This window comes from Hipposideros armiger, unplaced genomic scaffold (genome assembly GCF_001890085.2).
Source record: "Hipposideros armiger isolate ML-2016 unplaced genomic scaffold, ASM189008v1 scaffold_43, whole genome shotgun sequence".
NCBI classification, from domain to species: domain Eukaryota; kingdom Metazoa; phylum Chordata; class Mammalia; order Chiroptera; family Hipposideridae; genus Hipposideros; species Hipposideros armiger.
The window spans coordinates 190,213-212,625 of NW_017731393.1; the positions used below are offsets into that span (position 1 = coordinate 190,213).

Genomic DNA, 22,413 nt, shown 5'->3' on the forward strand with positions numbered 1-22,413 from the left:
GCTTAGCTAGAAGGGCAGCCCTACCCCACAGTTAAGGAGAGATCTACCCAGGGTATCTTCTAGTACTTTTATGGCACCATGTTTTTACATTCAGACCTTTAACACATTTTGAGTTCGTCCTGGTATTCAACCTTCTTTCTTCTAAATAGCTATACAGTTGCCCAGTGTAATTTATCAAAAAGTCCCCCCGCCCCCAGATGCCACTTTTGTCCTACACTAAGTGTCTGTAGGTATTTGGGTCAATGTCTAGATTTTCGATTTGGTTCTGCTGTTTCATGAATTACATGGGAGGACCTTCTTGCTTTGGTAACTGAAGCTTTGAGACATGAAGTCATGCCTGTTAGGGCTGAAACTAGTCTGGTTTTTCCATTTGACCATTTTTGCCGTATTGAAAAAGAGGTTTTAGCATTTTTATCCTTGATGACACTGAAATGGGAAGTGTGCGGGGAGAGCCCTCTGTGCTGCTGAGTCTTCCCGCTGAGTCTGTTGTCGATAATGCTTTGGGGTATGGGGACGGAGCAACTGCTCACCCATCGGGGCAGTTAGGAGGACATAGAGGGCCTCCCGTTTGGGGCTGTCACAAGCAGTCTCTAGGAAAGTGTTGGTCACGACTTGCGGAGACAAGTGCTTCTGCTGCCTGCCTGCCGACGCTGTCCCGTCCCCACTGTGGGGGCAGGCAGCTTCCCCTGACTGGGCTCCCTGCACTTGGGGCCGCCATCTCAGCCCCGGGTGGGGGTGCCCCTCTTCCTGGCCTCGCAGGGCCCCTCCCAGGTGCTGGGCAGAGGCAGGCAGACAGCCCACAGTTATGAGATGCCAGCGGGGTGCACGCCCACTCTAGTGCTCACTCAGGGAAGAGAGCCGACACTCTGTGCCCCCGACCACAGCACTTGCTTGTCCTCAGGCACCATTCAACTCTGCCCATCCATGCACACCCGCTCAGCCCGCCTCCAGGGCCAGCTCCTGGGGTTCCCGGAGGGGAGCCGTGGCGTGGCCGAGGCCAGGCTCCTCAGCTTACCCAGTCCTGAGTCTGCAGTCTCTGCTGACCACTGCGCTGGGCACCGGGCTGGCCCCAGGCTGCAGTCGGCCTGGACGAGGGAGAGGGCGGCCTGTGCTCTGGGGTCGGCGGTGGTCCCGGCTTTTCCCTCTGGGGGTCCTTAAGCAGATGCTTCATGCTCCCCGCCTCCGCCAGCAGCTTGCTTGTCTGCACCTCTGGGCTCCAGGAGAAGGACCCCAAGGCCACCTGTGTTCTGTGAGCCCCTCTAGCAGACAGAGGCAGTGTCAGGCCCTGCTAGGCTCCCCTTTCGCCGCTGGCAAGACAGTGCTGGGCGAGCCTCAGGCCAGTGAGACTCAACAGTGGACTCCAGTGGGTTACCTGGGGCCCCCGGCTCCTGCTGCCACTTGCCTTCCCATGGACCCCCAGGCTGGAGCAGCTGCAGCACCCCGCTTCCCACGGGGACAGCCCCTCTCCCCAGAGGGCCTCCCATCCTGGTTCCACTCCAGGCACGTACCCTCCTCTGGAGCACCGCGCCTTCTCAGGACCCAGGTGGCCTGTGCATCCAAGGCGCAGAACAGAGCGACAGCCAGAGACTGAAGGGACGCCGGCCCCGCTGTGACCTCACCTCCACGGCCGCGGACCACGCCCCAAGGCCCAGGCGGCTTGAGGCCGCCCCTCTCCACCGCAGGGGGAGGCCGCTGGCCAGGTGGGCGAGTGGGGCGGGGGCCGGAGGGACACACGGGAGGGTGAGGAGGGCACCGCTCGGGATGTCCCCCCCGTCAGTGAGGGGACGGCCGGGGCACGGAGGCGGGGAGGGGCGGGCCTCCTGCGATGGGCGGGCCAAAGGGTAGGGGCGGGGCCCACAGAGGGACGCGAAGGCCTGGTGGGGCGGGACCGAGGCCGAATTTCCGTGTCGATAGCCCCGCCCCCGCGCCGTTTCCGCTTCCGGCCCACGTTGCGCCTGCGCCCTGGCGCCCCCATCGCTCCAGGAACAGGGCTTGGCGCCCCTCGGAGGTGCTGGCTTCGTAGATGCGTCACCCGTCCGCGTCCCGAGACCCGGGACCCCGGGGTGTCTCCAAGGCGCAGATCAGAGCTTTGGGTTCTTCGGCCGGAGCCCTCCTAGGCCCCGCCCCCGCGGCCCCCCAAACCCCGTCGTTCGGCCCCACAGCCCCCGGCACCTGCCGACACGGCGGAGTCCGCGGTGGGGCGGATGGAGGGTCCGCGAGGGAGGCTGTGGCCGCCGAGAGGAATCACACAGCAGGCGAGCGAGGGCCTGGGGTTGTGCTGCCCAGGTTTATTAGTGTAGCATCAGCACCTTAAAATAGTCCACGTGGTCACATACGTGACTGTTTAGCATCTGTTCCCCAAGAAGGCTATTTACATTAATCCTGTTTTCCATTTAAAAAAAAAAAACACCCAACAACTTAGCAACACGTACATCCTGCAAACCCAACCTCACAATGAACCGGATGAGGGTCTGCAGGGTTCCAGGGGGTGCCACCAAGGTCAGCCCTCAGGACTCTGCCTGCAGACCCTGCTGCCAGGGACATTTCTCCCTCCCACCTCAGGAAGGACAGGACAGGTGTGGAGAGGGGTCGAGGAACAGGTGTAGGTCAGGCAGCTGGCCCTCCAGAGCAAGTGGCATGGCCTTGTGACGAATCTGTCCCAGGACACAGGTCAGACCCCAGAGGGCAGTCAGGTCTTCCCATCTGGACGTGAGGACGGTGCCACAAGGCTGGCCGGGGCCACTCTAACCCTGCCAACCTCTGCAGACACCCCTGGCTCTGGCCTCAAGGGCCTTCTCATCCCTAAGCAGTGGCCATGACACAGGACAACTAGCCTGCGTGCTCCAGAGATGCTGACCCAGGGGACAGACACAGGAGGGAAGCAGACGGCTGGGCTGCAGGACGGGGTCTGGCCCCCACCTGGCCTGGGCAAGGGCAGAGCTTACCCACACCACCCAGGAGGAGCCTCGCCTCGCCCCATGGTGACTGGTGGCTTAACTTCTGAGTTCCAGTTGCCTTTGGTCACCCAGTGTGCTGGGAACCCCTGTTCTGAGGGGCTGCTCTTGCCCTGTGGGGTAAGTGTCCAGGGTCTGCACTCTTTACACCCACACTGCCCTCCCCCGTGCTCATGGCTGCACTGGCTGTCACCGATGGCTTTGGCTTCTGTGTCCCCTTCCTTCAAGAGACAAGGTGCTTTTACGTGTATCCTCAGAACAGCTCCATGAGGTAGGCAGGGGATATGTGACATATGTCCGTTAAGCCAACAGGGAAACTGAGGCACAGGTGAATGCAGCCCAAGTCTCTGAGTGGGTCACAGTGGCCGGGGTGTCTACATGACCTCCCGGGCCCAGGGGTGGTGTGGAGGGTGGGCTCTGGGGCACTCAGGCCCAGGGCCGCACAAGCGGGCTCTGCAGGGCTGGGGCACAGGGTGTCCTCCCCGCATGTATAGGGACACAGCTACGGAAGTGGACGGGGACGCGCATGGGGGAGGGGGGAGGCTCCAGGAAAGGGGCCGCCCACAGCCAGGATGGGACGGGGGCAGCCCCCACAAGCCCCTTCCTCTAAAATCAGCTCTGACGCTAGAAAGCTAAGTCAAGGGTGTTTCACCTGCACCTGTCCTGTTGAGTGACCTTTGGAAAGTTAACTTGAGGAGCAGTGACCAAGGCGCCAAGGCCGGTGGTGGGAACGACAGCGGGAGGCTCAAGACCTCGAGGCTCGCTCACTTCCCGGTAGCTGCAGGCGGATGCCTCACAGGCTGCCCGAGGGGCGGCTGTCTCACCCCACGTTTTCCCAGGGAGGGCAGAGCCCCTAGCCAGAGTTGAGTCTCGGGCATCTGGTCCAGGCATCGTTGGAGGTGGTGTATTTCAGCGAGGGGCTCTCATGGGAAGGGCCCTCTGTCCAGCATTCTGCGCACAGGCACCCCGAGGTGTGGGATGCACTCAAGGTCATGCCCAAGTCCCGTCCATCAACTAGACCCAAGGCCCTTGGCCATGGACACTGACCCTGTATAGCCACCTGGGGGAGGAGGTAAGCAGGTAGGTCACAGGTGAGAAAGATGGGCCTCCCCTACCCCCCGAGGACGGGACCCCTCTGCCACAGGCTGTTGCTGAGGCCTGTCCTCTGAAGAATGGGGCGGCCTGCTGTCCATCCTGCATTTGGCACTGTTTCCCAAGCACAGCCGCGTGGCTCTCAGCCTCGGGAAACCAGGCCCACAGCCCCCTGCAGAGCAGCCGGGGTCCCACGGTCATACGGGACGGAGGCTGGTAGGCTCTTCTTCTGGAGACCTGGGGTGTGGGGTTTTGGGGAGGCAGCAGGACTGGGAGGCCCCTGGCTGCTGGGAGGTCAGATGTCCCTCCTGCTGCACAGGAAGGCAAAAGGGGGGGCCACCATCCAGAATGGGACCCAGTCCTCACTCTGAGGAGCTTGTCCTAGAGAGGCCAGCCAGTCCCTGTGCCCATGCCCCAACAGTGCCTGGCTGCCCTGCCTGAGCTTTCACTGGCCATATCAGTGCCGCAGGTGACACACACCCCCGACAGCCAGCAGGCGGGGCCAGATCACTGTGCTTGCTAAGTTTGGGGCACAGGGGTGTCTCAAGAACAGCCTGGGGGAGTGTGTCAAGGGAGGTGGGTGTGGGCTGGGAGGGGACAGTGCTGGCTGGCTCTGCCCAGCCCCAGGCGCTAGGACTTCAGAAGAGCAACGTCTGTTTGGCAGCTACATTGTAACATGTATTTAGAAGCATTAAAAATATCTGCTACTGTAAGACCTCCGCTGCCTGAGGCTGGAGTTTATTGGGGACCAGGAGTGGGTGGTGCTGGGGCCACTCAGCTGGCTGGTCGGCGGCTGGCGCCCAGGACTGGGCTGACCGGTCTCCATGTTCCACTCAGGATGGGGCCTCTGGCCGCCTGGCTCTGTGCCTGGGCACGCAGGCTGCCTGCCGGGGCCCGGCTCCCTGAGGAACGGAGTCCTGGCTTTCAGGAAGGAAGGAAACAAAGACGAGAACCTTTCTTGCTGGGAGGCTGGGGGAGGGTTCTGAGGCCAAACACTTTCTAGGGTTCTCAAGCTGGACACTCCCTGCCTGTCCCCGCCCTGCCCCCCAGAGCATCCTGGTTAAGAAGCAGAGCAGTTAGGGGTTCCCAGCAGGGACCGTGCATTAGTTTCCGGGTTGTGAGCACATTCGGACTTAAGACGGTTTTTGTTTGTTTTAAGGATCTGTCTCATGTAGTAAACTGAAATGTCAACAGGAACGCAGCTGGGCCTCCCGACGCTCGGCCATCGCAGCGCTGCCAGACGGCGGGCGGGCTAGAAGGTGGACTTGGAGTGTCCGAAGATGCAGATGGGGAAGTGCTTGACGTGGGAGGACCACTGGGCCGCCAGCTGGAAGAACTTGACGTCGTTCCACTCTACGCCGTCGATGAGGACTGCGGAGATAAAGCCGCCTGAACGGCCTGCCCCCTGGGCCCGGCCCCACACAGACTGCAGGGCCTGACAGCCCCGGGACGGCCAGACTGCCGGGCAACACACACCTGCTCCCACCGGCCGGCCCAGAGGGAGAAGGACCTGCTGGCCTGTCCTCCTGCCATCTGCCCTCCTCCCACTCTGAGCCACCCGCTGAGGCCACCTCTCCCTGACTGTGGCGAGCTGCTGGCCCACACCCTCTCTGCCCAGCCAGCATCTGCAAACCAGGTGGCAGACACCCTCCACTTAAACCACAGAGTCAAGTCAGGGAGGCAGGTGGTTCTCAAACCCCGAGGCCATCAGACTCGAGCTGGCGAGAAGAGAAAAGCGTGAGCCCCCTCGAGCCCCATTTGAGTCAGTGTGAAGTGTCTTCCGTAAAAGGCCTGAGACAGTCAGGCTTCAAGAAGAGCAGACAGGATTGAAAAATTATTGCTCGGAACTTGAAAAGCTGTCACATGCACACAAGCGCCTTAAAGACACGTGTTCCGAGCGCGGCTCGTGTGACGCCCACTCCATAGGGAACAGGCACTTCCTGCGATCCGTCAGGAAGCTGCCCGATGGGGCTGCCGTGCTCCCTGCTTTAGACAGAGCGCCAGGCCCCTGGCTCAGGGCCCCGCCGAGGGGGCGCCGGGCTGCTCACCCCGCAGCATGGTCTGCTGGTGCTTGGCCGTGCAGATGAGGCGGCTGATGCCCTGGATGCACTGGCTCTTGGACTCTGCATCCTTGTCCTTGGTTTTCTTGGGCAGAAACATCACTAGGAGGGAAGGGGCCGTGCTGTCCTTCTGTGGCGCCTGCAGGGCCCAGGGCGGTCCTCGGACCCCGGCCCACTGCATACCCACTTCTTGCCGTGACCACGGTGCCTGCCTGTCCTCCCGCCCAGGTGGCATCTGCCCAGGGCTCTGGTCAGAAGGGGCCCAGACCCCCCGCCACCTCACCCTTCTTGTTCTTCTCCTTGGTGACCACGGTCATGGACATGGTGGGAGTGGCCGCGGCCTCGCCACTGCCGGGCAGCCTGCTGACCTGGAGAGACCGGAAGGTGCACTTGAGCGTGTTTTTGGCGGCAGGCAGGTCCTTCTTCTCTGTATCTCTCTTCCTGTCTGCGGGCTGGGCCGCCGTCCAGTAATCCACCTGAAGCCCCATCAGCTCGGCGCCGACACCCTGGCTGGGGAAGCAGAGGGAGGCTCACCGTCCGTCCTTCGATGGTGACAGTGGCACCCCTGGGGCTGGTGCGGGCAATAAGGTGCCAGCTGCTGCCCATGCTGCTCAGTGGACCCACAGCCCACTGTAGGGCTGTCCCTGGTAGCCCAGTCTGTGCCTATGGCCTTTGCATGGTTGCAATGCTGGGCTGTCTGGGCCCACCACCCTGTGATCCCATGACCCTCACAAGTGTGAGGACTCCCCCAGACCCCGCAGTTCAGTCTGGGTGACTTCTGTTCACGAGACGTGAGAGGGGCTACTGACTACCTGCCTACCATCTCCAACACCTTCTGCTCCCATCGTAGTTCCCAGAAACCCCGTCTGAGTACAGAGCACCCCGTTTACTTACCCTGCGTGGCTTCTGTCCCTAACAATGCTGTCCCCAGTCTCCTGAGCGAGCCTGGGCCCTGCGCGCCCCCAGCCATGACGGGGCATCCTTGTCCGAGACAGCCCATGTCCTCTCAGCAGTCGTCAATACCCTGCCTCCCCGAGACCGCTCTGAGCCCACCCTCCCGCCAGACACGCAGCTTCCTGGCTCCTCAGGGGGTGGCCAGTGACCAGGAGCCATCGCCAGCATTCCCTGACCTGAGCCCGCTGTGGGTTGGGGGACAGGAATCAGGACAGCACGTGCAGGGAGCGGGTGGGCACTGGACGAGCAAAGAGGAGCCGCCACACAGCTGTGTTACCTGGGGGAGGACAGGCCCCCGCTCACCGACGGGGAGGAGGGCGGGGTGGGCGAGGCCTCCTTGGCGGCAGGAGACGTGGACGGCGGGGTGGACGAGAGCACGCTGGAGCCCGAGGGCGCTGCATCGTCCGAGTCACCTTTGGGGAGCCCGGGGGGCGCTGAGTTTCCCCGCTGCTCTGCCCCAGCAGCCCCCTGGGCTGGGGAGGGCATGGGGGCATGGGGACTGCTCACTGGGGGAGCTGCCAGGCCTCCCAGGCTGTCGGGGATCCCCCCTCGGTGAGTAGAAGTGCCCATTGGGCATGGACGAGCCTCCCTCGCCACCCTGTGTCCCGGCCCTGAGGGTAGGGAGGACGGGGTTACCTGACGTGGCCGAGGATGGTTCCACTATTCCAACTTTCACCACCTAGAAAGCAACAGGTGCTGGCTGGCAGCAGCATGGGGTGGCGGCCAGCCCCACCGCCACTCATACCAGGCTCCAGACCCAGCAGGGCCCTGGCTTCCTGGGCCAACTGGCTGCCGCCCCACCACGGGCTCCTGGGGCAGAGCCAGGTCCCAGCCCCTCCTGTCCATGGGCAGAGCCATACTCAGGGCCCCACTGCCCAGGTAAGGGACCCTCGCGCCCAGGGGGCACATGGGAGCCTCCCGAGCTCCTAGCCAGCCTGCATTCTGGGAGGGTCCAGAGCTGCCCGTGGCCCCTGGGGCTGGCCCCGCACTGTGGCCCGTGCTCAGGATGCAAGTGGCCTCCGGCAGGAGAGGTGCCCTCCTCCGTGGCTGACCCTCGGCAAACAAACCGTGAGCCTGTGTGAGTGGCCAGGCCAATGTGGGTGAGGTCAGGGTACTGAGGGAGCCCTTCCCAGCTCAGGCAGAGGCCCGCGGCCGGCACCAGGCGCCCGGCTCAGGCTGGTGCTGCTCCAAACCCCCGTGTGGGCCGCTGTGGGAGCGACGTCAGGTAGTGAATTACAGTGACAAGTCAGGCTTCAGTCACATGATGGCATTTCAAGCGTCCAGAGAAGACTTGTGGTTGTTGAATTCAATAGTGCAGGGCCATCCTGTCACTACAAAGATTCCATGGGATAGGCTGTTCTAGACTAATTTCCTCCCAGGACGCCTGACAAGGGTGAGCAGAGGCCCTGCTCTGCCTTGTGGCCCATTGGCCAGGCTACCTATGGCTGTCACAGCAGACACCTTGACTGGAGGCCACCAGTAGGTATTAGGCTGTGAAAACTTGGGAGAGGAGAGGACAGCAGGCGGCTGGCACTGAGCCTCCTGGTTTGCAGGTCACACTCCAGGTGAGCAAGTGGCACAGGGCCAGCCCTCCCTGTCCTTTGGCTCCTACAGGACGGAGGCACCCTCTTCCCCCACACGGGTGGGACCTGTCTTGAAGCCCTACCACCGTGGGCCCTACCCCCACTCAACACGGAGAAAGATGACGGGCTTTAAGATTGGGGCGGGGGGGAGAGGTTAAAGCAAGTCCTCAGCTCCAACTGGTGAAGAAGGTTCTGGAATATATCAACTTAATGCAACAACAGGCTGACAAAACTTGACATTTTGGCAGGTTAACAGTCTCCTGCGAGGCTACTCACCCCCACGAAGGGAATGAACTTCTGTGAAGACTCCTCATCAGGGCTGTGAGCAAAAACAGGGTTAGCGCTCTCAGTACACGCCCGCCTACCCGCGTGGACGCCGTGCCTGGCCTGCACCTCCGGCCCCAGGCCCTTCCCACATGTCCGGAAGGGAAGCACGGCTGTCTGCGCCCAAGAGGAAGGGGGAGCACAGCCCCAAGGAGGAAGCTGCCCTCCCTCCCGGGAGACCTGTCCGGATGCACGGCAGCCTGCCCAGCCCTGAGAGAGGGGCTTGCTACCTGTGCCCTCGGACCCTCAGAACAGTCTGGGCCTCCTCCACGATGGGGGTGACCATCCCAAAGCCAGGGTGCAGAGGTTTCACCCAGACAGTCTGGGTAAAGGTGGTGCCAACCAGAGGTGAGGCCGAGCAGGGGGCTGTCCCCCAGGCCCCAGGCCTCGTTAACGAGGTGCACACAGCACGCCGTAACACAATGACGCCCAAGGGCAGCTCGTAGGCGAGGGCCCCACTCTTGCCGTGCTGCCATCCTGAGCCACTGGCACGTGGCAGGAGGGGCAGGCTGTCTGCAGCTGGTTCTCTACAGTGGCCAGCACAAGAGTGACTTCCCTGAAACCATGGTCAGCACAGAGGCGTGGGGAAGACCTTGGTGGGGGGTCAGGGCGGTAGACAGTCCCGTGGCCCGTCCCTGCAGCAGGCTGCCTGCTGGCCGATCTCCACCCCAGCCTGGGCTGTGGACCAAGGGGCCCTCCCGCAGGACTCAGGCTGAACGAGTGTGTCCTTCCCGGCCTTTGGGACGGTCCACAGGGCAGGGCCCGTCTGGGCCTTCTGTCCCTCCTGCAGCCTCCAAGAAGGGCTGTGCCTCCTCGGCCGCTTCCTTGGCTGGCGGTGTCCGCCTGCCAAGGTCTAGCCATCTGGGCCACTCTCCCAGAGCCACCTCTGTGTTGTTCTCCACACTGTGGAGCCTGAGGGACTCTTGTGCAGGTACCTCTGCCAGCGCTGGCCTGAGGGGTGTCACCAGGTATAGGGTCATTCGGGAGAAACCTCTGCAGTGAGCAGCTCCGCAGTGGGGAGAGGGGCGCCCCCTGAGCACCAGCCCCCTGGAGCCTGGCTGGCGCTTCCTACAAAGTGTGCCCAGGGGCCAGCACAGACATGTGTGGCTGCTCAAGGCTGGTCCTGGCAGGAGGTGGTGCCCTGAGCCCCAGCACCTGCGTGAGGAGACAGCAGCCACAGGACCCGCCTTCCCCTAGGTGCCTCCTGGACAAGGGGACCCACAGTCTCGGCCTGAACACAGCCCGTGCCGCCTCCATACAACACCCAGAAAATATGTTTAGATGGAAGAGCCTGCAGATTCAATCTGTCTCACTGAAAACAACCAAACTCCCAGCCTTTCTGTCCTCTCCAAGGGGAATGCAGGCAAAGGAGAAAACACCCCCTTTCCCCGTTTCAAACAGGAAAGCCATCGAGTGCAGTGCCCAGTCCGGCTTCTGCATGCAAGGTGGCAGGAGGCAGGCCGTCCCGTGGACTCCTGGGCCCAGTGCACGGGAAGCTCCAGCCCACAGGCCACTTGCGAGCCACTGTCCCCACGACCCTCCCATGAGCAGCACGAGGGAGGCAGGTGATGGCCTTGAGGGGCCGAGACTCAGGGAAGCACGTGCCACAGGGTTGCCACTGGAACTCGCAAAGCCAAGCTGTGCCTCTGGGCCATGCAGACAACAGCCAGCACTAGACACACGCCCGGCGTGACAGGGGTGACACCAGCTTGCCACTGAGACCCCTCAACCTGAACCCTGCATACAGAGGGGGACACAGGCATCCTTGGTGGGGGTGGCCACACCCCTGGCTCTGGGTCTTGCCCATGAGACCCATCATGTGAGCGTCACCTTCACATCAGGGCCCAGGGGGTAGCAGCCAGACTAGGACAGGGCACCGAGTGCCCCCACTGCCCCCATAGCCGCTGGGCTGCACACGGCAGGTGGGTGTGACCTCAGGCGGGGAACTGGGCGCTATTAGATGGGACCCTCCCTGCAGACGCTCTCAGGGTGCCCAGGCTGGAGCCTGGAGGGCTGCCCACACCCTCTCCTGGGTAGACAGAAGGGTCCTAAGGCTGACCTGATGACCTCCTGGACCTGGACTCCAAGGATGGCCGACATACGGGGCCTTTGCGGGGCTACACCCAGGGCATTCACAGCCCACCCCCATCCCCGGTGCCGGTGTCACCACTGTAACGCGAAGGTGGGGTGGGGGGCATGGCAGGACAGTCAGGGTCCCCCGAAACCCGGGCTTGCTGCTCAGATGAGCCAACCGTGGGAGATGAGTAGCTGGGCCCGGGCCACGAGTCATGCTGCAGGCTCCTTGCGCCACAAGCCCGGGCGGCTCGAGCGAGGGGCAGCGGGGCACATGGTGGCTGGTCTTTTTCGAGCCCACTAAGGCCTGTTTAGCAGGGCGGTTGTAGGGGCTCAGACCCTCCCCCTAGTCTGTCCCAGGGCCCAGCAGGGAGGCCACCTGGGACCCATGACCCTGTGCTGGGGGGGGTGAGGGGGCGCGGGTTTCCCAGAAGAGCAAATAACCCAAGACCCAGGGCGGAGGGTGCCCAAGAGAGGGCCAAGACGGGCCGTGTGAAAGGCAGCTCTGTGAGGGCCTGGGGTTCGGCTCTCAACAGACATGCTTTCACGGTTTTCAAAGGGTGCAGCCAGCTTGGGCTGAAAAGCCCTTGACCCGCATGTGGGGGTCTCAGTGGTCTGGCCACCTGTCCCGGTAAGCCACACAACTTCCCTGAGAAAACCCTCTGTGTAGGGCACTGCCCGCTGTGTCGCCCAGGGCAAGTCCCCGTTCCCGCTTGCCTCGGCTCCCAAGTTTGGAATCAGCATTAATGCCGTCCCTCCTCGGGTCATCAGCACAGGAGCCAGGCTCGTGCTGGGAACAAAGTCTGCATACGGCCAGTGTCAGTGGTCAGCGGCTTGAGCTGTGATCCTAGGCACCTGCTTCTAACCTAAGAGGCAGTGCCACATGTGACTTCAGAAACGAAACACGTTTATTCACTGCGGGGCTGAACTTCGTAAACCAAATCTCAGGACTTCAATAGGACGGCCCGCTGGCTGCAGGGTTTTCTGATCCATAAACCCACTGGGGTGCTGAGGAAGGGACAGGCCCCAGCTGGTGCAGCCCGGGAGGAAGTGGGCAGTGGGGGAGAGAATCTGGCATGGTGGCCCTTTGGGATGCACCCCCACCTGCTGACACTGCTAAACAGCCCTAAAGACCAGCCTGGGGACAGAGGGGGGGCGCGGACCCAGAGAGACTGGTACCTGAGGGTAAAGTCAAAATGAAAGTTCTTTTTCCTTTTCAGAAAGCCACCGAAAGAGAAAACAGACACGTTATTGCACACGGAAGCCCCGGCATAGGCGACAGGTCCCCCTCGGGCCAGGGAGAGTGGCAGCTGGGGCCGCACAGGCCATGGCCCCTTCATGACACTTGACTTAACTTGTTTTCCGCTGTAGGGAAGATGTAACCCTAGAAGCAGGGACGCTTTGCCTTGTGTGATTGGCTGCAGAGCCTGCCCATCTAGCTTACCTCCCTGGGATGGGCCCTTGGTCCGCCTAGGCCTCCCCAGGGGACCTGCCATGTATGAGGCCCTGGCCTATGTACCCAGCTCCACATCACCCGGGCCGGGCAGCTGGGTGGGAATGTGTTCCCTGGCCTGGGAAGCCCTGGCTGTCAGGGTGTGTGCCCGGATTTGAGTGAGCAGGTCCCTGCTAGGGGCTGGGCACATGACAGCTGCTCTTTTCTCTTTTAACTTTTGCTACGGGAATTGCAACATACACAGAGATGGAGAGAAAACATGACCAGATCATTCTGACTTCCATTTGCGGTCAGTGAGGGGTCCTGTTGTCAAGGACCAGGACACAGCCTTAGCCCCCAGCCCAGCTCCGGTTCCACCCCCCAGCCCACTGGGTTTGTCCCTGACGGCCATCACTCGGAGCCCCTAACGTGCCACCCAAGCAGCTGGGACTCAGGCCAGCTGGGTTGAGGTCAGCAGTGGGAGGGAGGCCTGCAGAGGGACGGTGGCCACAGGCGGCCCGCGTCTGCAGCATGGGCTGGGCGCCCTCTTGCAGCCCCTGCACCCAGCCCGGGCCAGGACCCAGCCAGGTACCTCTTCTGCTTGTAGGTCAGCATGGCCTCCGCGATGGGCAGCTGGTGGGCGCAGTTGGCCCCTGCGATGTACTGCGTGATTCTGGACACGATGTCCGGCGTGTCCTGCACTGCACGAGAGGCCCAGCGGCGTGAGGTGCGGAGCTGGGCCCCAGTCCACATCTACTTCCCTGAGGCTGCCCGGCAGGGTCCAGCAGCGGTGGCCACGCCAGGGAGGCTGAGGGACCCTCTGACCTCTACCTTCACGGGCTCCCTGGCAAGGGCAGCAAGGCGTCCCCAGATCCTGAAGAGCCCTCCCACAAGGCCCCGCCCTGGGTTTCCCAGCCCAGTCCCTGAACAAGCTGTGTGGCTTGTGGGGGCACCCCAGGTGCTCATGCACAGCTATGGCCTGAGAGAGCGGGGGGTACACGGGGGGTCTTGTCTTGAAAGAGACAGACCCTTCTTCTAGCAGGAGCGTGGCAGTGTGGGCGCCCCGGGCCTCACCAGCACTCTGGGCCTCCAGCTTGTTGAACAGGTCCCTCCAGGCCAGGTCCTGGAAGAAGTTGTTGTAGCGGTGATCCACGGAGCCCAGGTACCTGGCCACCGGGTGGGAGCCTGCAGGCAGGGCAGCGTCAAGGCGAGTGGCCCTGCCCACGGCCGCGCCCGGCCCTACCCACAGCCTGCGCCTGGCCCTGCCCACGGCCTGTGCCCACAGAGCAAGGAGACCAGACACTCTTTGCTGCTACAGGGACCTGCCATGGGGAGTGGTCTCTCCAGGACTGCTCACTTCCCAGTAGACTGATAGGCACAGATGTTTGTAACAAAGTGAATTGTGTAAAGCAAAACATGAGCAGAGCTCAAGGACGCGGGGTTTGGTCATTTAAAGGATTTATAACTAACCTGCGGTGCATTTCTGACAACAGAAACCAAACTTAGCACCGACTTACGGAGCAGGAACAAGGGCCGCGGCCTGGCCCTCCCACCGAACGCCCGGCTTTTGTCCAGGCAAGCTCGGAGGCCTCACCCAGCGGGATGACGAGGAAGCGCATGTAGCCCAGCCAGTCGGGGGTCTTGTGGGACAGCTGCTCCACGAACAGCCGCAGCACGGCGCTGAGGTAGTGCTGTGCCCCGGCCACCGCGATCTTCACAGGCGTCGGGGGCTGAGAGTTGCAGTTGCAGCTGTGGTGGGCGGGCAGGACAGAGGGCACAGGCGTCTCAGGGTGCTGTCCTCCAGGGCGGGACTGTCCTCGCCACTCAGCTCCAAGCAAGCAATGAGCCCCCGCTTCCCTGAATCGGGGCCTGTCCAACTCGGAGGGGCAGCTGTAGCACTCGCGACCCTCACAGCCCCACAACAGCAGTCATGCCCACAGGGGGCCCCCAGATCCAGGAGAATTAGGTACCGTGGGGAGCCTACAGGCCGGCACGACTGGAATACACCTGCAGCCCCGAGGATGGAGCCACAGGCAAGGCTGGGCGTGGGGGCCCCAACAGATACCCAGTGGCAGCGCCATGGGCGCGGGACTCACTATCTCTGTATCCGCGAGACGATGGTGCTGAAGGCTGCCTGCACGTCGGCCGCAGAGCACGTGCACACCACGGGCAGTGTGTGCCGCTGCAGGACGTCCGAGAGAAACTGGAGGGCAAGGGCACATGGTGGGCCTCGGTCTCCCCCACACCCCGCCCCGCCAGGAGGATGCCAGCCCTACCTGCCCCTGCCAGTCGGCTGTGTTGACCAGGATGATGTTTTCGGGCAGCTGGTCGTCCGAGATGAGGATGTGGTTCAGCTGGTCGTACACAGTTTTCCTGGGGATCTGGAGACAGAGGTGCATCCACACAGGCGGCAGGGGTGCCGCACCCCTCCCCGTCCCCCCAGCGGCTGCCCGGAGTGGGCAGAACTTGGCTCTGGACAGGGTCCACCGGCTAAAAGCCCTATAGGGCTGTCCCAGCCGCGAGGCCGCAGCCCTGCCCACCTGCAGCTGGCTCCGTGTGTCCGGGCAGCGCTCACTGTCCAGGCTGTTGGCCCGCTCGTTCTGCGGCCGGGACGCCTGCCGCTCCTTCAGGGACGTGCTCCGGCCCCGGCGGCCGGCCAACTTCCCCTCGGTCCTGTGGGGACAGGCCAGGCTGGGGCAGGCCCACACGCTCACTGCCCCAGGAGAGGGGGGCCCAGGGTAGCCAAACAGAGCCCGAGCCTGTGCCCTGAACGGGCTGCAGCCGCAGCCCAGCTCTCCTGGGGCCTGGCCCTGGGCTCAGCAGGCCACACGCGCTATGAGAGCAGATGGCCCCCACACAGGCGCTGGCCGGGGGGGGTGCCTGCTGACGGGGCCAGGTCAGGAAATGCGAGATGGGGCCAGCGAGGACCTTCCCTGCCTTCGGACGGCAGCCACACCTTGGCCTAGAAGACTGGCCAGCGGTTAGTGACAAGTCGGGGTGTGGGGAACCAATGTGGAGTACTTCTCGTCATCAGACAGGCCTGGCCAGGGCAGGCGCCCACACCTGCTGACAGGCGTCCCTCCCACAGGCACCGCTGGGCCCACAGTCCCCGGGTGGCCTGTCACCTGCTGGACGGGATGACGAGAGACTCGGTCTTGGTGATGCGCCCGCTGGGCGGCAGCTTCTCACTGAACACGTCCAGGGCAGGGGTCTCCGCCTCCGGGCTGTCCTCGGGCTGTGCCAGCTGCTCCCCGGGGGCGGGCGTGCTCTGCTGGGAGGAGAGACACTGCTAGGACGCACCCCCTGCCTGGGCCTCCTCCTGACTTGTGTGGGGCTGTTCAGGCCTCTTGGGGGCTGCGGGTCCCTGCCTGTGGACACGCCCGCACGCGGCCCTGGGGAGCCAAGCCGACCTGATCTTCCACCGCAGGGCTCCTGGCCCTGGCACCACCTGGAGACCCACCAAACCTCCCCACACCTCACACCTGCCCCACAGCCCAGGACACACGAGGGCAGCAGGAAGCAGTGTTGTAAGGCCCGTGCGTGACAGCAAAGCAGGGCACACCCGCTGCCCACCAGGCGCCCCAGGGGCCCTCATGTAGCTCTGTGCACAGGTACCGGAGGTCCGCGCAGGGCGACCTGTGTGTCAAGCCCCCACCTGCGGGTCGCGTCCCTAAAGGCAGCGTGTGGGTGGGTTTGCGCTTGAACGAGTGGCCGCGGCCTGCGCCTGCTTACGTGGGCCACCGAGTCGGGGACACTGTCGCTCGGCTGCTTGCCGCCAAGGGCCTGCATCTTCTCGGGTGCGTCGGCCTGTGTGGACGAGACGGGCTGTGTCCAATAGCCATGCCGAGGCTGGCCCAGCTGTAGCCAGGGTGTTCTGGGCTGGGGGGTGGGCCGGGACACTGGTCGGGGTTTCCTGGACCGTGGGCTCAGGGTTGCTCCGCAACAGTCACCTGACACCAGGCAGGGAGATCCCGGCCACACCGCAAAGCAAGAGCACGTAAACGTTGGGTTTGTCCAGCACCAACGCGTGAGTGACACCCAGTGGCTACGACGCGAGGACTGGGGGCCCGCCCCTCGCCTGAGGCCTGGTGTGGGTCCAGGGCCGCCCGGGGTGGGTGCTCACCGGACTCGGAGGCTCCTTCTGGCTTCGGGCACTGTGGACGCTCCCAATCTCTGTCTGCGAGCTGGAGTGTGACAGGCCCTCAAAGTACGGCCTGGGGGCATGGGGACAGAGGGGATCACCCTCCAGGACCCTCTCCACACCAAAGGCTCAGCCACTGTCCCATGGCGGAGCAGCAGCATCGGAAGGCCCCCCACCCTCAAGAACCACAGCACGGGAGCACCGGGAGGCCTGATGCCTTTTCGTCTGGCGCCCGCTAAGAGCAGCGACACCTGTGTCCCTGAAACCCCATCGCCCAGGGCCTTAGCCCTGAACAGGGTGGCCAGCGGCACAGGGTGAGAGCTCCACCCCACAGTCCTGCTGGGCGGCCACCCAAGTGGGGGCCTGGGGACCCCCAGCCAGCTTGTAGGGGCATAGGAACACGCTGGACAGCGCAAGCAAGGCGCCATCACCAAGATCCAGACAAACCCAGGCCACGCAGGCCACACGTCCTGTCCCAGGAGACAGGGACGTGTACAGGATGGAGAAGTCTCAAGACTCAAAGGCACTTAGAGGACAAAGACAGCTCAAGCTAAAATGATGACTGGCACTCATGCAGTGTCTGGTGACAAAGCCATGTGGGGACGTGACGACGTGAGGGTGGGACCACTCTATGTGGAGACAGGGTCAGGGCCCTGAGATGGCCATTCCTCACCCCCAGCACTGTGCACCTCTTCTCCTGCCCCAACCTTTACCTGGGGATCCCTGTTGTCACTAGCCATGCAGAGCGTGCACCTTGGGGACAGGCACCAGCACTGCGGTTCCCACCTCCCGCCTGTGACAGGGACAGTGCTGCAATTGCTAGCACCCAGTCTTTCCTGGACAGAAGCCTGTGGCCGCACACTCATTGGTCCCCCTGTGACAGGGCCTCACCCAGCCAGCCAGCACCCCAGGAGGACCCCTGACCCCCGACCCAGCCAGCCAGCACCCCAGGAGGACCCCTGACCCCTAACCCAGACAGCCAGCACCCCAGGAAGACCCCCGACCCAGCCAGCCAGCACCCCGGGAGGACCCCCAACCCCCAGCCCAGCCAGCACCCCGGGAGGACCCCTGACCCCCAGCACAGCCAACCAGCACCCCGGAAGGACCCCTGGCCCCCAGCACAGCCAGCCAGCACCCCGGGAGGACCTCTGACCCCTGACCCAGCCAGCCAGCACCTCAGGAGGACCCCTGACCCCTAACCCAGACAGCCAGCACGGCGGGAGGACCTGTGACCCCTGACCCAGCCAGCCAGCACCCCGGGAGGACCCCTGACTCCCAGCACAGCCAGCCAGCACCCCGGAAGGACCCTTGGCCCCCAGCACAGCCAGCCAGCACCCCGGGAGGACCCCTGACCCCCAGCACATCCAGCCAGCACCCCGGAAGGACCCTTGGCCCCCAGCACAGTCAGCCAGCACCCCGGGAGGACCCCTGACACAGCCAGCCAGCACCCCGGGAGGACCCCCGACCCCTGGCCCACCCCCTATACCACAGCCACTTGCAGGCAAGACCCCATCTACCTCCCCACTGGTTCCCCCTGACTTCATGCTCCCAACAGATCCCAGAGAACTTCCCGGACTGCGGACTGGGTCCTGTCCTGAGCCACCTCTCAGCCTCAGACAACTGGGGTGCCCTGAGGAGCCACAGCCCCCCAGAGCCCATGCCCCAGCTTTCCCACAGTTGCGTCCCCTCTGGCCCACACACCTGAGCTTGGGCTTCGGAGTGCTGAGGACGCTGTCATCGTCCTCCATGTCTGGGCCACTGTCGCTGGGGTTGTCCATGTCCAGAGTGTCATACAGCAGGTCCAGGTCCTCCTCCACCTCAGGGACGTGCTCTGCAGGGTCCTGCTCCGAGTCTAGGACCTACAGCGAGGTCAGATACGTGAGGCCGGCCCAAGGCTGGGGAAGGGACACCTGCGGACAGGCGGGAGGAGGGCAGAGCCACCGAACACCCTTCCCCCAGCAGCTCCACTGGGGTGATCCCCCGGGGACCCTGTCACTGGTCCCAGCCCCACTGACCCCACTGCTGAAGCCGAGCTTCAACACGGAGACGCCCATCTAGAATGCAAGGCTGGGACAGGCGCGTGCCACTGTGTGGCCCCACAAGACTGGGATGGAGACAGCCGGCCCTCCCAGGGAGGCCCCTTGCCCTACAGTCCCCTCCTGTTCCCCAGGCCACCCCGAAGTGACTGTCCCCTGAGCTTGGCCTCTTCCAGAACATCACACAAATGGAGTGACACAGCACGCAGCCTGTGCTGGCTTCCCTCTCGGCGCCATGGCTGTGACAGCTGTCCTGCTGTGTCTGCCTGCCTGTGCCACGGCACAAAGGACCCTGTTCCTGCGAAGCCTCCATGACTGCCAGTCCTCGTGTTGACGTGCTCCCACCTCTCGCAGGCAGACACCTGGCAACGGGGCTGTTTGGTGTTCTGCGGCTGTGCACGGAGCTTTCCGGGGGGATGAGGGGCTGCCAGACTGTTTTCAAAAGTGCGGCACCTCCCACGCTGCCGTCATCATAGCCACCTGGCTAGTCACTGAGGTTCCGGCTTGCATTTCCCCAGTGACCAGTGACGCGACACGTCTTCTCTGGGCTTATTGGCTATTCGTGCATCTTCTTTGGAGGAAACGTCTAGTCTGATCCTGTGCCCAATTGTTCATTGGGCAGCTAATTTTTTTAACTGGGTGGTCTTTTTGAGTTGTACGTTTTCTCTACATATTCTGGAAGCAAGTCTGTTATGAGATACATGATTTGCAAAAATGTTCTATTTTGTGGGCCGTTGTTTCATTAGTCCCACTTATCTGGTTTTCCTTGGCTTGCCTGTGCTTTTGGTGTCACATCTAAGAAACCACTGCCTAACCCATGGTCATGGAGATTTACCCCTGTGTTTTCTCGTAAGAGTTTATAGTTTTGGTTCTTACATTTAGGTCTTCGATCCACTGAGTTGGGTTTTGTGCTGGGTGCGAGGTACAGGCCGACTTCCTTCTTTTGCATGCAGTTATCCAGCTGTTCCATCACTATTTGCTGAAAAACTTGTCTTTTCCCTTATGGAATAGTCTTAGCATTCTTGTTGAAATCAATTTCCCTTAAACACGACTTATTTCTGGACGCTTAACTCCGCTCCACTGACTTACCAGCCGGTCTCAATTACCGTGGACTGGAGCTTAAGTCGTGAAGTTAGAAAGCACGAGGCCGCCAGCACTCCTCCTCTGGGTTGCTGTCTTTCTCCTGGGTCCCTATCACTCTGTCTAAGTTTTAGGGCTAGCTGGTCAATTTCTGCAGAAAGTCAGTTGGGGGGTGTGGGGAATGGCCTTCAGTCCGCAGACGAGTTTGGGGAGCCCTATGCTGACACAGCCGCTGCCCCTACCCATAAAACGGCCTTTGTGGGTATGGACGCGCAGCCACCGGCTCGGGGGGCTCAGCTCACTGCCTGCTGTCATGACCATGTGTGGTCACCACATTTGGACACTTGGCCTCAGGAGAGGCACCACCTCTCCTGGGTGAGTCCTGAACCTGGGGACTAATTTTCCTTGGATCACATTAAAAAAAACAAGGTGTTTTCTCTCTGGTTATAAGAGTTATGCAAACTCATCAGAAAATCAGAAGACTAGAAAAAAGCTAAAAGAATGAATGTCAAAAACACATGGTGTGTTAACGGTGGGGAGGCTGTGTGGGGGCGAGGGACATACAGAGTGTCCACACTTTCCACAGGATGTCACTGTGAACCTAAAACTGCTGTAAAAAGTTGATTTATTAAAAAAAAAACACGGGCCGGCCGAGTGGCGCGATGGTTAAGAACTCGCTTGGGATGCCAGAGGGCCCCGGTTCGGATCCCACATATGAGGGCCAGTGACACTGCCCTCTACAGCTAAGATGCTGAACAACAGCTCAACCTGGAGCTGGGCTGCCTTGAGTCGCCGGCGACGGCGTGGGCTGCAGTCCCTGTGGCAGTGGATTGCCATGGGCTACCGTGTGTAGCCAGCAGCCAGCGTGAGCGGCCAGCAGCCGCAGTGAGCGGCCGTCCAGAAGCCGGCGACTGATCTGCCTCGCCAGAGAAGAGCGCAATGATGGTGCCAACTTGGGCCAGTGAAGCAACATCCTCCACAACTAGATTGAAGAACAAAACGACAGCAACTTGTCTGTTCCCTTTCCCCAATTCCCCAGCACTGTTCCCATCCCCCCAATTCCCCAATAAAAATCTTAAAAAAAAAAAATAAATAAATAAAAAAATAAAATGTACAATTCAATGGTTTTAAAAAAAAAAAACACAAAAACCTCTGCTAACCCCTCTCCCCCAAGAGGAAGTGCAGCCTTTCTCCCCTGTGTTCATCCAGGTGATATTCAAGAAACACAGCAGGTGGTCTCCTGGGGTGTCCCTGGGGGTGGGCACTACAAGTGCTCTGTGGGCGGAGCCCCGGGGATGCAGAGACGGGGCGTGGGGCGGGGCGTGGGGCGGGGCCAGGACTAGCAGAAACCTGGCAGACACCGGGCTGGGGGAAAGGGTGCGCGGGGACCACAGGCGGCTCTCACCTCCTCTGACACTTTAAACCTGCGCAGTAGCGCCACGACTTTCTGCTTGAAGTTCTGCTGCTGTAAGACAACAGGACAGTCAGCCCACAGCCAGGGACCTTCCCTCAGGACACGCCCAGTGCGTCCTCCGCAGGAGGGAGGCGCAGGCTGAACGGCGCCCTCGGAAGTTTAACATCAAGCATTTTCACAAGCGTTCGAAACCACGGCTGAGGTCACACTCAGAAACGGACCGGGGGACCCGCGAAGGGACCCAGAGAGCGAGCCTGTGCTGACTCCCAAGTTTCTTCCACAAGCCTCCGGGCAGGCTGCCGCCCTTCCCAGGCCACCAGCCCCTCCCGGAGGCACCACATGCAACCCAGCAGGACTCAGTGGAGATCTCCAGCTGCCTCTACCCCCAGTGTCACCCTGGGCCGCACAGGGTCAGCTCCAGCCCCTGGCCTGAGCCAGGCAGCCATCTCAGCCACAGTCGGGGGAGGCAGGCGACCCTACAAAAGCAGGCCCAGGCTTCTCTACAGGGGCGAAACACTCGGGCCCCAAGGCTGAGGCTCCAACAGCCACCGCCACGGCGGCTGCTGCACCACCCGGCAGAAGCGCTGGGGCTGGGGCGGGGCTTGTGCCCGGGGTGTCAGCACCAGGGTGGTCCTGGCCACCCACTGCTATGGCCTCATGGGGAGCAGCTGTGAGCTGTCCCAGGAGCGCCGGCGCCCAGCGGGAGCCCGGCTGAGCTGGCTGAGGCCTGTCTGGGGCTCTCCTCCTGGAGGAGAAACCCGCCAGCCCTGGCAAGGGGGCCTGGATACTGAACACAAACGGGACTGGCCTCACACAGGGCACCTCTGGGCACAAGTGGGGACAGGAAAGCCCCCAGCTATGCTCATGGGGCGACCTGGGCAGGAAGGCAGCCACCCCAGCTTGCCCACAGGCCTGAGGCAGCAGCTGGGGTCTGCATGGGGATGCCACGCCTGGCTCGCATCTGTCAGGGGAGCTCTCACTACAATGGCTGAGTGCCTCGCAGTCCCCACTCCCAGGCCATCGAGTGGGGTCTCCAGAGGATGAGACAGCACCTCAGGACAGGCCAACAGCATGTGTCCACCGCAGCCCACCGGCCTGGCCCCGCCCCCCACCCGGCCTGGCCCCGCCCCGCCCCGCGCTGCCCTAGTGTTAGTAAAACCAGTTTCCACCGACCCTGGTCATGGACGTCGTTCTTACTATCAATCTCCGCTGCTTCTTGGGCTTCCCCACATCAAAGTCATCCTCGTCCAGGTCCTGCCGACAAACACGG

General features: G+C 62.5%; 2 protein-coding genes across 11 annotated transcripts in view; both read right to left on the minus strand.

Moving 5' to 3' along the window:
• TEX22 (testis expressed 22) overlaps positions 1 to 2,169 on the minus strand; it is a 15,010-nt gene extending 12,841 nt beyond the window's left edge. Inside the window, exons 1-2 of the mRNA XM_019639263.1 lie at positions 1,509 to 2,169; positions 1,016 to 1,259 (exon numbers count right to left, since the gene is read on the minus strand). Coding sequence (XP_019494808.1) covers positions 1,016 to 1,171 — 156 coding nt within the window. The 5' untranslated portion in view covers positions 1,172 to 1,259; positions 1,509 to 2,169. The remainder of the gene's footprint in view (positions 1 to 1,015; positions 1,260 to 1,508) is intronic.
• Positions 2,170 to 2,261: 92 nt separating this feature from the next.
• PACS2 (phosphofurin acidic cluster sorting protein 2) overlaps positions 2,262 to 22,413 on the minus strand; it is a 55,474-nt gene continuing 35,322 nt past the window's right edge. For 2 of the 10 annotated variants that reach the window (XM_019639259.1, XM_019639251.1), the window contains 19 exons: positions 22,317 to 22,397; positions 21,135 to 21,194; positions 18,315 to 18,472; positions 16,596 to 16,686; positions 16,205 to 16,279; positions 15,598 to 15,743; positions 15,013 to 15,145; positions 14,749 to 14,853; positions 14,569 to 14,675; positions 14,067 to 14,221; positions 13,547 to 13,657; positions 13,065 to 13,173; positions 12,220 to 12,252; positions 8,920 to 8,962; positions 7,697 to 7,739; positions 7,338 to 7,473; positions 6,390 to 6,616; positions 6,095 to 6,208; positions 2,262 to 5,417 (listed from right to left, as the gene is read on the minus strand). In XM_019639259.1, the coding sequence (XP_019494804.1) occupies positions 5,299 to 5,417; positions 6,095 to 6,208; positions 6,390 to 6,616; positions 7,338 to 7,473; positions 7,697 to 7,739; positions 8,920 to 8,962; positions 12,220 to 12,252; positions 13,065 to 13,173; positions 13,547 to 13,657; positions 14,067 to 14,221; positions 14,569 to 14,675; positions 14,749 to 14,853; positions 15,013 to 15,145; positions 15,598 to 15,743; positions 16,205 to 16,279; positions 16,596 to 16,686; positions 18,315 to 18,472; positions 21,135 to 21,194; positions 22,317 to 22,397 (2,046 nt within the window). In that variant the 3' untranslated portion in view covers positions 2,262 to 5,298. Of the gene's footprint in view, positions 5,418 to 6,094; positions 6,209 to 6,389; positions 6,617 to 7,337; positions 7,474 to 7,696; positions 7,740 to 8,919; positions 8,963 to 12,219; positions 12,253 to 13,064; positions 13,174 to 13,546; positions 13,658 to 14,066; positions 14,222 to 14,568; positions 14,676 to 14,748; positions 14,854 to 15,012; positions 15,146 to 15,597; positions 15,744 to 16,204; positions 16,280 to 16,595; positions 16,687 to 18,314; positions 18,473 to 21,134; positions 21,195 to 22,316; positions 22,398 to 22,413 lie in introns of those variants that run through there. The other 8 variants (XM_019639260.1, XM_019639256.1, XM_019639253.1 and 5 more) reach the window with 7 other exon arrangements.